The sequence below is a fragment of the Heterodontus francisci genome, unplaced genomic scaffold (assembly GCF_036365525.1).
Source record: "Heterodontus francisci isolate sHetFra1 unplaced genomic scaffold, sHetFra1.hap1 HAP1_SCAFFOLD_480, whole genome shotgun sequence".
In the NCBI taxonomy this organism is placed as follows: Eukaryota; Metazoa; Chordata; class Chondrichthyes; order Heterodontiformes; family Heterodontidae; genus Heterodontus; species Heterodontus francisci.
The window spans coordinates 868,091-879,949 of record NW_027141172.1 but is presented as its reverse complement, the minus strand read 5'-3'; the positions used below and the strand labels follow the sequence as shown (position 1 = coordinate 879,949).

General features: G+C 45.9%; 1 protein-coding gene across 1 annotated transcript in view; it reads left to right on the top strand.

Annotated features, from left to right (window-relative positions):
* Nucleotides 1-11,859, top strand: part of LOC137362383 (dynactin subunit 1-like) — a 50,144-nt gene that overhangs the window by 27,776 nt on the left and 10,509 nt on the right. Inside the window, exons 2-3 of the mRNA XM_068026793.1 lie at nt 6-27; nt 491-577. Coding sequence (XP_067882894.1) covers nt 6-27; nt 491-577 — 109 coding nt within the window. The remainder of the gene's footprint in view (nt 1-5; nt 28-490; nt 578-11,859) is intronic.

Below are 11,859 nucleotides of genomic sequence, written 5' to 3'. Positions count from 1 at the left end.
CTCAGCGAGAGTGTCGACCGCATCAAGGTACAGGGAGGGAAAGGGTTAATCCCACTCCATCAGCGAGGGAGGGAGAGGGTTAATCCCACTCCATCAGCAAGGGAGGGAGAGGGTTAATCACACACCATCAGCGAGGGAGGGAGGGGGTTAATTACACTCCATCAGGGAGGGAGGGGGTTAATCCCACCATCAGGGAGGGAGGGGATTAATCTCACTCCATCAGCGAGGGAGGGAGGGGGTTAATTACACTCCATCAGCGAGGGAGGGAGAGGGTTAATTACACTCCATCAGCGAGGGAGGGAGGGGGTTAATCTCACTCCATCAGCGAGGGAGGGAGGGGGTTGATTGGGGGGGTCGGTGAAGGGGTGGAGAGGGGGTGAATGGTGGGAGGGAGTTGATTGGGGGGGGGTGAATGGCGGGAGGGGGTTGATTGGGGGGGTCGGTGAGGGGGTGAATGCCATCCTGCATTGAGTTCTCCTCTCCTCTCCAGGATGAAGTGGATCGAGTGTCTGTGACCCGCGCTGGGGCCCGAGTTTCCTCCGATTTTGCAACGTTCCCACATCCAGCCTTTACCAAGGTGAGATTTCTCCAGGACTCCCAGCCCTTCCCGCTTCCTCTTCATAAAACATATGAATTAGGAGCAGGAGTAGGCCACTCAGCCCCTCGAGCCTGCTCCGCCATTCAAGATCATGGCTGATCTGATTGTAACCTCAACTTCACATTCCCGCCTACCCCCAATAACCTTTCACCCCCTTATCAAGAATTTATCGACCTCTGCCTTAAAAGTATTTAAAGACTCTGCTTCCACCACCTTTTGAGGGAGAGAATTCCAAAGACTCACCACCCTTTGAGAGAAACCATTTCTCTTCATCTCTGTCTTAAATGGGCGACCCCTTGTTTTTAAACAGTGACCCCTGGTTCTAGATTCTCCCACAAGGGGAAACATCCTTTCCACATCCACCCTGTCAAGACCCCTCAGGATCTTATGTTTCAATCAAGTCGCCTCTTACTCTTCTAATCTTCAGCGGATACAAGCCGAGCCTGTCCAACCTTGCCTCGTAAAACAGCCCGCCCATTCCAGGTATTAGTCCAGTAAACCTTCTCTGTACTGCCTCCAATGCATTTACATCCTTCCTTAAATAAGGAGACCAGTACTGTACACAGTACTCCAGATGTGGTCTCACCAATACCCTGTATAACTGAAGCATAACCTCCCTACATTTGTATTCAATTCCCTTCAAATAAATGAGAACATTCTATTAGCTTTCCGAATTACTTGCTGTACCTGCACTCTAACCTTTTGTAATTCATGCTGTAGGACACCCAGATCCCTCTACATCTCAGAGCTCTGCAATCTCTCACCATTTAGATAATATGCTTTTTTATTCTTCCTGTCAAAATGGACAATTTCACACTTTCCCACATTATACTCCATTTGCTGGATCTTTGCCCACTCAACCTATCTATATCCGTTTGTAGCCTCCTTCTGTCCTCTTCACAACTTACTTTCCGACCTATCTTTGCGTCATCAGCAAATTTAGCAGCCATACCGTCGGTCCCTTCATCCGAGTCATTTATATAAATTGTAAAAAGTTCAGGCCCCAGTACAGATCCCATGGGCTCCAGGGCAATTTGGATCCAAAATTGGCTTATTGGCAGGAGGCAGAGGGTGATAGTTGAGGGTTGTTTTTGTGATTGGAAGCCTGTGACCAGTGGTGTACCACAGGGATTGGTGCTGGGACCCTTGCTGTTTGCAGTGTACATTAATGATTTAGACGTGAATATAGGAGGTATGATCAGTAAGTTCGCAGATGACACGAAAATTGGTGGTGTTGTAAATAGTGAGGAGGAAAGTCTTAGATTACAGGGCGATATCGATGGGCTGGTAAGATGGGCACGCTACTCGTTACATCTTGTCAACCAGAAAATGACGCATTTATGCCTACTCTCTGTTTCCTGTCAGCTAGCCAATCTTCTGTCTATGCCAAAATGTTACCCCCTACACCATGAGCTTTTATTTTCTGCAATAGCCTTTGATGTGGTACCTTATCAAATGCCTTCTGGAAATGTAAGAAAGAATCTCTCAGATTTTCCGCTTTGGTTACTGTTGGGGGAGATGGCTTCTCGGGACTGCAGCATGAGCCAAGTCTGTGGCACCATGTGTGGCTCAGCTGCACAGGAGGGGAGGAAAAGGAGTGGAAGAGCTAGCGTTAGGGGATTCTATCGTAAGGGGAACAGATAGGCGTTTCTGTGGCCGCAAATGTGACTCCAGGATGGTATGTTGCCCCCCTGGTGCTAGGGTTAAGGATGTCATGGAGCGGCAGCAGAGCTGTGGCAAATGGAATTGAATCCTGAGAAGTGTGAGGTGATGCATTTTGGGAGGACTAACAAAGCAAGGGAATATACAATGGATGGTAGGACCCTAGGAAGTACAGAAGGTCAGAGGGACCTTGGTGTACTTGTCCATAGGTCACTGAAGGCAGCAGCACAGGTAGATAAGGTGGTTCGGAAGGCAGATGGAATACTTGCTTCTATTAGCCGAGGCATAGAATATAAGAGCAGGGAGGTTATGATGGAGCTGTATAAAACGCTAGTTAGGCCACAGCTGGAGTACTGTGTACAGTTCTGGGCACCACACTATAGGAAGGATGTGATTGCACTGGAGAGGGTGCAGAGGAGATTCACCAGGATGTTGCCTGGGCTGGAGCATTTCAGCTGTGAAGAGAGATTGGATAGACTGGGGTTGTTTTCCTTGGGGCAGAGAAGGCTGAGGGGGACATGATTGAGGTATACAAAATTATGAGGGGCATTGATAGGTTAGATAGGAAGAAACTTTTTCCCTTCGTGGAGGTGTTAATAACCAGGGGGCATAGATTTAAGGGGCAGGAGGTTTAGAGGGGATTTGAGGGAAAACAATTCACTCAGAGGGTGGTTGGAATCTGGAACACACTGCCTGAAGGTGTGGTAGAGGCAGGAACCCTCACAACATTTAAGAACTATTTAGATGAACACTTGAAATGCCATAGCATACAAGGCTATGGGCCAAGTGCTGGAAAATGGGATTAGAATAGTTAGGTGCTTGATGGCTGACATGGACATGATGGGCCGAAGGGCCTGTTTCTGTGCTGTATAACTCTGTCTCTGAGTACATTCACCAGTTCCTCTTTGTCCACAGTACATGTTACTTCTTCAAAGAAATCCAATAAATTGGTTGAACATGATTTCCCTTTCACAAAACCATGTTGACTCTGCCTGATTACCTTGAATTTTTCTAAATGCCCTGCTATAACATCTTTAATAATAGCTTCTAACATTTTTCCAAAGACAGATGTTAAGCTAACCGGCCTGTAGTTTCCTGCTTTCTGTCTCCCTCTTTTTGAATAAAGGAGTTACATTGGTTATTTTCCTATCTAATGGAACCTTCCCCAGATCTAGGGAATTTTGGAAAATTGAAACCACAGCAACAACTATCTCACTAGCCACTTCTTTTAACACCCAAGGATGAAGTCCATCTGGTCCTGGGGATTGTCAGCCCGCAGCTCCAACAATTTGTTCAGTACCACTTCCCTGTTAATTGTAATGAGTTCCTCCCTCCCTTCCATTTCCTGATTTACAGCTAATACTGGGATGTTACTTATCTCCTCCATGGTGAAGACCGACGCAAAATACAGGTTCAATTCATCTGCCATCTCCTTATTTTCCATTATTAATTCCCCAGACCCACTTTCCATAGGACTAATGTTCACTTTGTTAATTTTTCTTTTTTAAATAATATAGAAACTCTTACTATCTGTCTTTATAATTGTTGCCAGCTTTCTCTCATACTCTAATTTTTCCCTCCTTATTAATCTTTTAGTCGTTCTTTGCTGCTTTTTATATTCTGTCCAATCTTCTGACCTGCCTCCCAGCTATACACAATAATATGCTTTTTCTTTAAGTTTAATACAGTTTTTATGACCAGGTGAGGCAGGGGTCTAGGGCTCCCCTCTCAGCCTTTCCTGGTTTGGTCATAACAGGGTTTAATTTTTAAAGCACTGTGTTTTTTAACTTCCTTCAGTGAGTTCTTGCTCACTGCTCTCTAATTGTAATTGCAAAGAAATCAACCAGACAGGTTTTCTCAGATTTAAACAAGAAAGGTGTAAGTTTATTCACCTTAAAACTCTAATTCAGTTAAACTACTAAAAATATGTGACGCGACCACGCTCCCATGCATACGCAATAAACACACACGCAAACAGAGACAGAGGAGGAGAAAGAAGGGGAAAGGTTTGAAGTAATAGCTAGAGTTCAGTTATTGGTTTTGGATTGGATGTAAAGTCTTTGATTGAAGTCAAGTCTTGCAGTTCTCATTGGCGCCCTGTGCACACTTTCAAACTTGTTTCGCTGGACCTCTTTCTTGAGGCTTAAGTTACTCCCGTGGTCCCTGGAAGAGAGAGAGGTGCTGTCTTCTTCAAGTTCAGTTGCAGTCTCTTCCCAAACCGTTCTGTGAACATAATGCAATTAACTGCCTGTGCGGAGTTTGCAAGTTCTCCCTGTGACCGTGTGGGTTTCTGCCGGGTGCTCCGGTTTCCTCCCAGACACTTGCAGGTCGATAGGTAAATTGGCCATTGTAAATTGCCACTAGTGTAGGTAGGTGGGAGGAGAATGGTGGGGATGTGGTAGGGACTATGGGATCAATGTAGGATTAGTATAAATGGGTGGTTGTTGGTCGGCACAGACTCGGTGGGCCGAAGGGCCTGTTTCAGTGCTGTATCTCTAAATAAAAGAAATAAAAATTAAAAATAAACTCCAGGTTGGTTAGCAGGTTAGTCATGTGACTAGCTCCCTGTTTTAAAAACAGCCTCTTCTGCAAGGTTTGTGAATTCCTTCAGGCTCTCCAGATTCAATGTGGGGGTGGAATGCTGGCTCCATGAGTCTCAGTGTCTCGATCATCTCTATTGACAAAAATCTATCTGGCTAATTGAATCACGGAATACTCCCATTTTCTTCTACATGCACTTGTCTTTTGGAATGCAAATGTGCAGCCATGTTTTCAGCCACTGTTGTGGTCTTTTTAAGGATTGTATAAGATTAAAAGAAAAAGCCTATAAAGTTGCCAGAAATAGTAGCAAACCTGAGGATTGAGAGGATTTTAGAATACAGCAAAGGAGGACGAAGAAACTGATAAAGGGAGACTAGAATATGAACGTAAGCTAGCAAAAAATATAAAAATGGTCTGTGAAAGCTTCTACAGGTATGTAAAAAGGAAACGCTTGGCTAAGACAAATGTGGGTCCATCACAGGCAGAATCAGGAGAATTTATAATGGCAAATAGAGAAATGGCAGAGAAGCTAAATGATTACTTTGTGTCTGTCTTCACTGAGGAAGATACAAGAAATATCCCAGAATTAGAGATCTAATTCTAACGCAATGGGAGTGGTGGTCTGAGGTGCATTTGTTTTAATGCAAGAAGTGTAGTAGGTAAGGCAGATGAACTTAGGGCTTGGATTAGTACCTGGGAGTATGATGTTATTGCTATTACTGAGACTTGGTTGAGGGAAGGGCATGATTGGCAACTAAATATCCCAGGATATCGATGCTTCAGGCGGGATAGAGAGGGAGGTAAAAGGGGTGGAGGAGTTGCATTACTGGTCAAAGAGGATATCACAGCTGTGCTGAAGGAGGGCACTATGGAGGACTCGAGCAGTGAGGCAATATGGGCAGAACTCAGAAATAGGAAGGGTGCGGTAACAATGTTGGGGCTGTACTACAGGCTTCCCAACAGCGAGCGTGAGATAGAGGTACAAATATGTAAACAGATTATGGAAAGCTGTAGGAGCAACAGGGTGGTGGTGATAGGAGATTTTAATTTTCCCAACATTGACTGGGATTCACTTAATGTTAGAGGTCTAGATGGAGCAGAATTTGTCAGGAGCATCCAGGAAGGTTTTCGAGAGCAGTATGTAAATAGTCCAACTCGGGAAGGGGCCATACTGGACCTGGTGTTGGGAAATGAGCCGGGCCAGGTGGTTGACGTTTCAGTAGGGGACTACTTTGGGAATAGTGATCACAATTCCATAAGTTTTAGAATACTCATGGACAAAGACGAGAGTGGTCCTAAAGGAAGAGTGCTAAATTGGGGGAAGGCCAACTATACCAAAATTCGACAGGAGCTGGGGAATGTAGATTGGGAGCAGCTGTTTGAAGGTAAATCCACATTTGATATGTGGGAGGCTTTTAAAGAGAGGTTGATTAGCGTGCAGGAGAGACATGTTCCTGTGAAAATGAGGGATTGAAATGGCAAGATTAGGGAACCATGGATGACAGGTGAAATTGTTTCAAAGAATGACAGGTGATCTCATTGAAACCTACAAAATACTGAAAGGGATAGACAGGGTAGATGCAGGTAAGATGTTTCCCCTGGTTGGGGAGTCTAGGACCAGGGGACACAATTTCAAAATAAGGGGGAAGCCACTTAGGACAGAGATGAGGAGAAATTTCTTTACTCAGAGGGTTGTGAATCATTGGAATGATACTAACAGGGTGATTTTCTGGACTGGGAGAAAAGAACAGGGGAGAGGAATCATTGGAAATGTAGCTGTGGAAGCTCAGTCATTGAGTATGTTTAAAGCAGAGATGACAGATTTCTAAATACCAATGACATAAGGGGATAGTGTGGGGAAAAAGGCATTGAAGTGGATGATCAGCCATGATTGTATTGAATGGCGGAGCAGGCTTGATGGGCTGAAGGGCCTACTTCTGCTCCTGCTGCTATGTTACTATGTGTTGCCCAAAGGGGTTTAAAGTTTCTTCACTATCAGCCTGCAATACGTTGGGAATGGACATCCCAATAAACGTGATTTTTGGGAGGTTTGCAGTTTGCACATTTCCGTGACTGCTTCGGGCGGCTTTGTTCCTGTTGAAGTCTGCAGTGGGGAGGGTTAGATTTAATTAGCTCTGGTTTGGAGTTCTGATCATGGGAGTTGGCAGTGGGTGGATCCACTCTGAACTCTTTCAGTGCTCTGGTGAGTCGTGATGGTTGTTTCCCTTTGCTCCTGACTGTGGAGGTAGATTCTTTGCTAATCTTCCCTTTGTCCTCTGGGACACTCCTGCTTGCCAGGTATTTGCCCAGATTCCACGGCACTCCCCTGCCGCACTTCGACGAGGTGAACAAAGAACAGTACAGCACAGGAACAGGCCATTCGGCCCTCCAAGCCTGCGCCGATCTTGATGCCTGCCTAAACTAACACCTTCTGCACTTCCGGGGACCGTATCCCTCTATTCCCTTCCTATTCATATATTTGCCAATATGTCTCTTAAATGTCGCTATCGTACCTGCTTCCACCACCTCCCCTGGCAGCAAGTTCCAGGCACTCACCACCCTCTGTGTAAAAAAATTTGCCTCGCACATCCCATCTAAACTTTGCCCCTCGCACCTTAAACCTATGTCCCCTAGTAACTGACTCTTCCACCCTTGGAAAAAGCTTCTGACTATCCACTCTGTCCATGCCGCTCATAACTTTGTAAACCTCTATCATGTCGCCCCTCCACCTCCGTTGATCCAGTGAAAACAATCCGAGTTTTTCCAACCTCTCCTCATAGCTAATGCCCGCCAGACCAGGCAATATACTGGTAAACCTCCTCTGTACCCTCTCCAAAGCCTCCACGTCCTTCTGGTAGTGTGGCGACCAGAATTGCACGCAATATTCTAAGTGTGGCCTAACTAAAGTTCTGTACAGCTGCAGCATGACTTGCCAATTTTTATACTCTATGCCCCGACCGATGAAGGCAAGCATGCCGTATGCCTTCTTGACTACCCTATCCACCTGTGTTGCCACTTTCAGTGACCTATGGACCTGTACGCCCAGATCTCTCTGCCTGTCAATACTCCTAGGGGTTCCGCCATTTACTGTATACCTCCCACCTGCATTAGACCTTCCAAAATGCATTCCCTCACATTTGTCCGGATTAAACTCCATCTGCCATTTCTCCGCCCAAGTCTCCAACCGATCTATATCCTGCTGTATCCTCTGACAATCCTCATCATTATCCACAACTCCACCAACCTTTGTGTCGTCTGCAAACTTACTAATCAGACCAGCTACATTTTCCTCCAAATCATTTATATATACTACAAAGAGCCAAGGTCCCAGCACTGATCCCTGCGGAACACCACTAGTCACAGCCCTCCATTCAGAAAAACGCCCATCCACTGATACCCTCTGTCTTCTATGACCGAGCCAGCTCTGTATCCATCTTGCCAGCTCACCTCTGATCCCGTGTGACTTCACCTTTTGTACCAGTCTGCCATGCGGGACCTTGTCAAAGGCTTTACTAAAGTCCATATAGATAACATCCACTGCCCTTCCTTCATCAATCATCTTTGTCACTTCCTCAAAAAACTCAATCAAATTAGTAAGACAGGAACTCCCCTTCACAAAACTATGCTGTCTCTCGCGAATAAGTTCGTTTGTTTCCAAATGGGAGTAAATCCTGTCCCGAAGAATCCTCTCTAATAGTTTCGCTACCACTGACGTAAGGCTCACCGGCCTATAATTTCCTGGATTATCCTTGCTACCCTTCTTAAACAAAGGAACAACATTGGCTATTCTCCAGTCCTCTGGGACCTCACCTGTAGCCAATGAGGATGCAAAGATTTCTGTCAAGGCCCCAGCAATTTCTTCCCTTCCCTCCCTCAGCATTCTAGGGTAGATCCCATCAGACCCTGGGGACTTATCTACCTTAATGCTTTGCAAGACACCCAACACCTCCTCCTTTTTGATAATGAGATGACTGAGACTATCTGCACTCCCTTCCCTAGACTCATCATCCACCAAGTCCTTCTCTTCGGTGAATACTGATGCAAAGTACTCATTTAGCACCTCGCCCATTTCCTCTGGCTCCACACATAGATTCCCATCTCTGCCCTTGAGTGGGCCAACCCTTTCCCTGGTTACCCTCTTGCTCTTTATATATGTATAAAAAGCCTTGGGATTTTCCTTAATCCTGTTTGCCAATGACTTTTCATGACCCCTTTTAGCCCTCCTAACTCCTTGCTTAAGTTCCTTCCTATTGTCTTTATATTCCTCAAGTGCTTCATCTGTTCCTAGCCTTCCAGCCCTTACAAATGCTTCCTTTTTCTTTTTGACTAGGCTCACAATATCCCGTGTTATCCAAGCTTCCCGAAACTTGCCAAACTTGTCTTTCTTCCTTACAGGAACATGCTGGTCCTGGATTCTGTTCAACTGACGTTTGAAAGACTCCCACATGTCAGATGTTGATTTACCCTCAAACAGCCGCCCCCAATCTAAATTCTTCAGTTCCTGCCTAATATTGTTATAATTAGCCTTCCCCCAATTTAGCACCTTCACCCAAGGACTACTCTTATCCTTATCCACAAGTACCTTAAAACTTATGGAATTATGGTCACTGCTTCAGAAATGCTCCCCCTACTGAAACTTCGACCACCAGGCCGGGCTCATTCCCCAATACCAGGTCCAGAATGGCCCCATCCCTAGTTGGACTATCTACATACTGTTTCAAGAAGCCCTTCTGGATGCTCCTCACAAATTCTGCCCCATCCAAGCCCCGAGCGCTAAGTGAGTCCCAGTCAATATTGGGGAAGTTAAAATCACCCACCACCACAACTGTTACCTTTACATCTTTCCAAAATCTGTCTACACAGTTTTGCTCCTCTACCTCCCGCTGGCTGTTGAGAGGCCTGTAGTAAACCCCCAACATCGTGACTGCACCCTTCCTATTCCTGAGCTCCACCCATATTGCCTCGCTGCATGACCCCTCTGAGGTGTCCTCCTGCAGTACAGCTGTGATATTCTCCTTAACCAGTAATGCAACTCCCCCACCCCTTTACATCCCCCTTTTACATCCTGGAGTCGGAGGAGGTAGGGGAGGTCCTAAATGAATACTTTGCTTCAGTATTCACTGGTGAGAGGGACCTGGTCGTTTGTGAGGACAGCGTGGAACAGGCTGATATGCTTGAACAGGTTGAGGTTAAGAGGGAGGATGTGCTGGAAATTTTGAATGATATGAGGACAGATAAGTTCCCGGGGCCAGACGGGATATACCCAAGGATATTACGGGAAGCGAGGGAAGAGATTGCTGCGCCTTTGGCGATGATCTTTGCGTCTTCACTGTCCACTGGAGTAGTACCGGATGATTGGAGGGTGGCAAATGTTGTTCCCTTGTTCAAGAAAGGGAATAGGGATAACCCTGGGAATTATAGACCAGTCAGTCTTACGTCGGTAGTGGGCAAATTATTGGAGAGGATTCTGAGAGACAGGATTTATGATTATTTGGAAAAGCATGGTTTGATTAGAGACAGTCAGCATGGCTTTGTGAGGGGCAGGTCATGCCTCACAAGCCTTATTGAATTCTTTGAAGATGTGACAAAACACATTGGTGAAGGAAGAGCAGTGGATGTGGTGTATATGGATTTTAGCAAGGTGTTTGTTAAGGTTCCCCATGGTAGGCTCATTCAGAAAGTAAGGAGGCATGGGATTCAGGGAAAGTTGGCTGTCTGGATACAAAATTGGCTGGCCAATAGAAGTCAGAGGGTGGTAGTAGATGGAAAGTATTCAGCCTGGAGCTCAGTGACCAGTGATGTTCCACAAGGATCTGTTCTGGGACCTCTGCTCTTTGTGATTTTTATAAATGACTTGGATGAGGAAGTGGAAGGCTGGGTTAGCAAGTTTGCCGATGACACGAAGGTTGCTGGAGTTGTGGATAGTGTGGAAGGCTGTTGTAGGTTGAAACGGGACATTGACAGGATGCAGAGCTGGGCTGAGAAGTGGCAGATGGAGTTCAACCTGGAAAAGTGTGAAGTGATTCATTTTGGAAGCTCGAATTTGAATGCAGAATACAGGCTTAAAGACAGGATTCTTGGTAGTGTGGAGGAACAGAGGGATCTTGGGGTCCATGTCCATAGATCGCTCAAAGTTGCCACCCAAGTTGATAGGGTTGTTAAGAAGGCGTATGGTGTGTTGGCTTTCATTAACAGGGGGATTGAGTTTAAGAGCTGCGAGGTTATGCTGCAGCTCTATAAGGCCCTGGTTCGACCACACTTGGAATATTGTGTTCAGTTCTGGTCGCCTCATTATAGGAAGGATGTGGAAGCTTTAGAGAGGGTGCAGAGGACATTTACCAGGATGCTGCCTGGACTGGAGGGCATGTCCTACGAAGAAAGATTGAGGGAGCTAGGGCTTTTCTCATTGGAGCGAAGAAGGATGAGAGGTGACTTGATAGAGGGGTACAAGATGATGAGAGGTATAGATAGAGTGGATAGTCAGAGACTTTTTCCCAGGGTGGAAAGGGCTATCACCAGGGGGCATAATTTTAAGGTGATTGGAGGAAGGTTCTTTACACAGAGAGTGGTGGGTGCGTGGAATGCGCTGCCAGCGGTGGTAGTAGAAGCAGATACATTAGGGACATTAAGCGACTCTTGGATAGGTACATGGATGATAGTAGAATGAAGGGTAGGTAGTTAGTTTCATCTTAGAGTAGGTTAAGGGTTCGGCACAACATCGTGGGCTGAAGGGCCTGGCCTGTACCGTGCTGTACTGTTCTATGTTCTATCCCGCCTGAAGCTTCTAAAGCCTGGAACATTTAGCTGCCAATCCTGCCCTTCCCTCAACCAAGTCTCTGTAATAGCAACATCATATTTCCAAGTACTAATCCAAGCTCTAAGTTCATCTGCCTTACCTGTTATACTTCTCGCATTGAAACAAATGCACTTCAGACCACCAGTCCCGCTGTGCTCAGCAACATCTCCCTGCCTGCTCTTCCTCTTAGTCCTACTGGCCTTATTTACTATGTCCTCCTCATTTATTTCACTAGCTGTCCTACTGCTCTGGTTCCCACCCC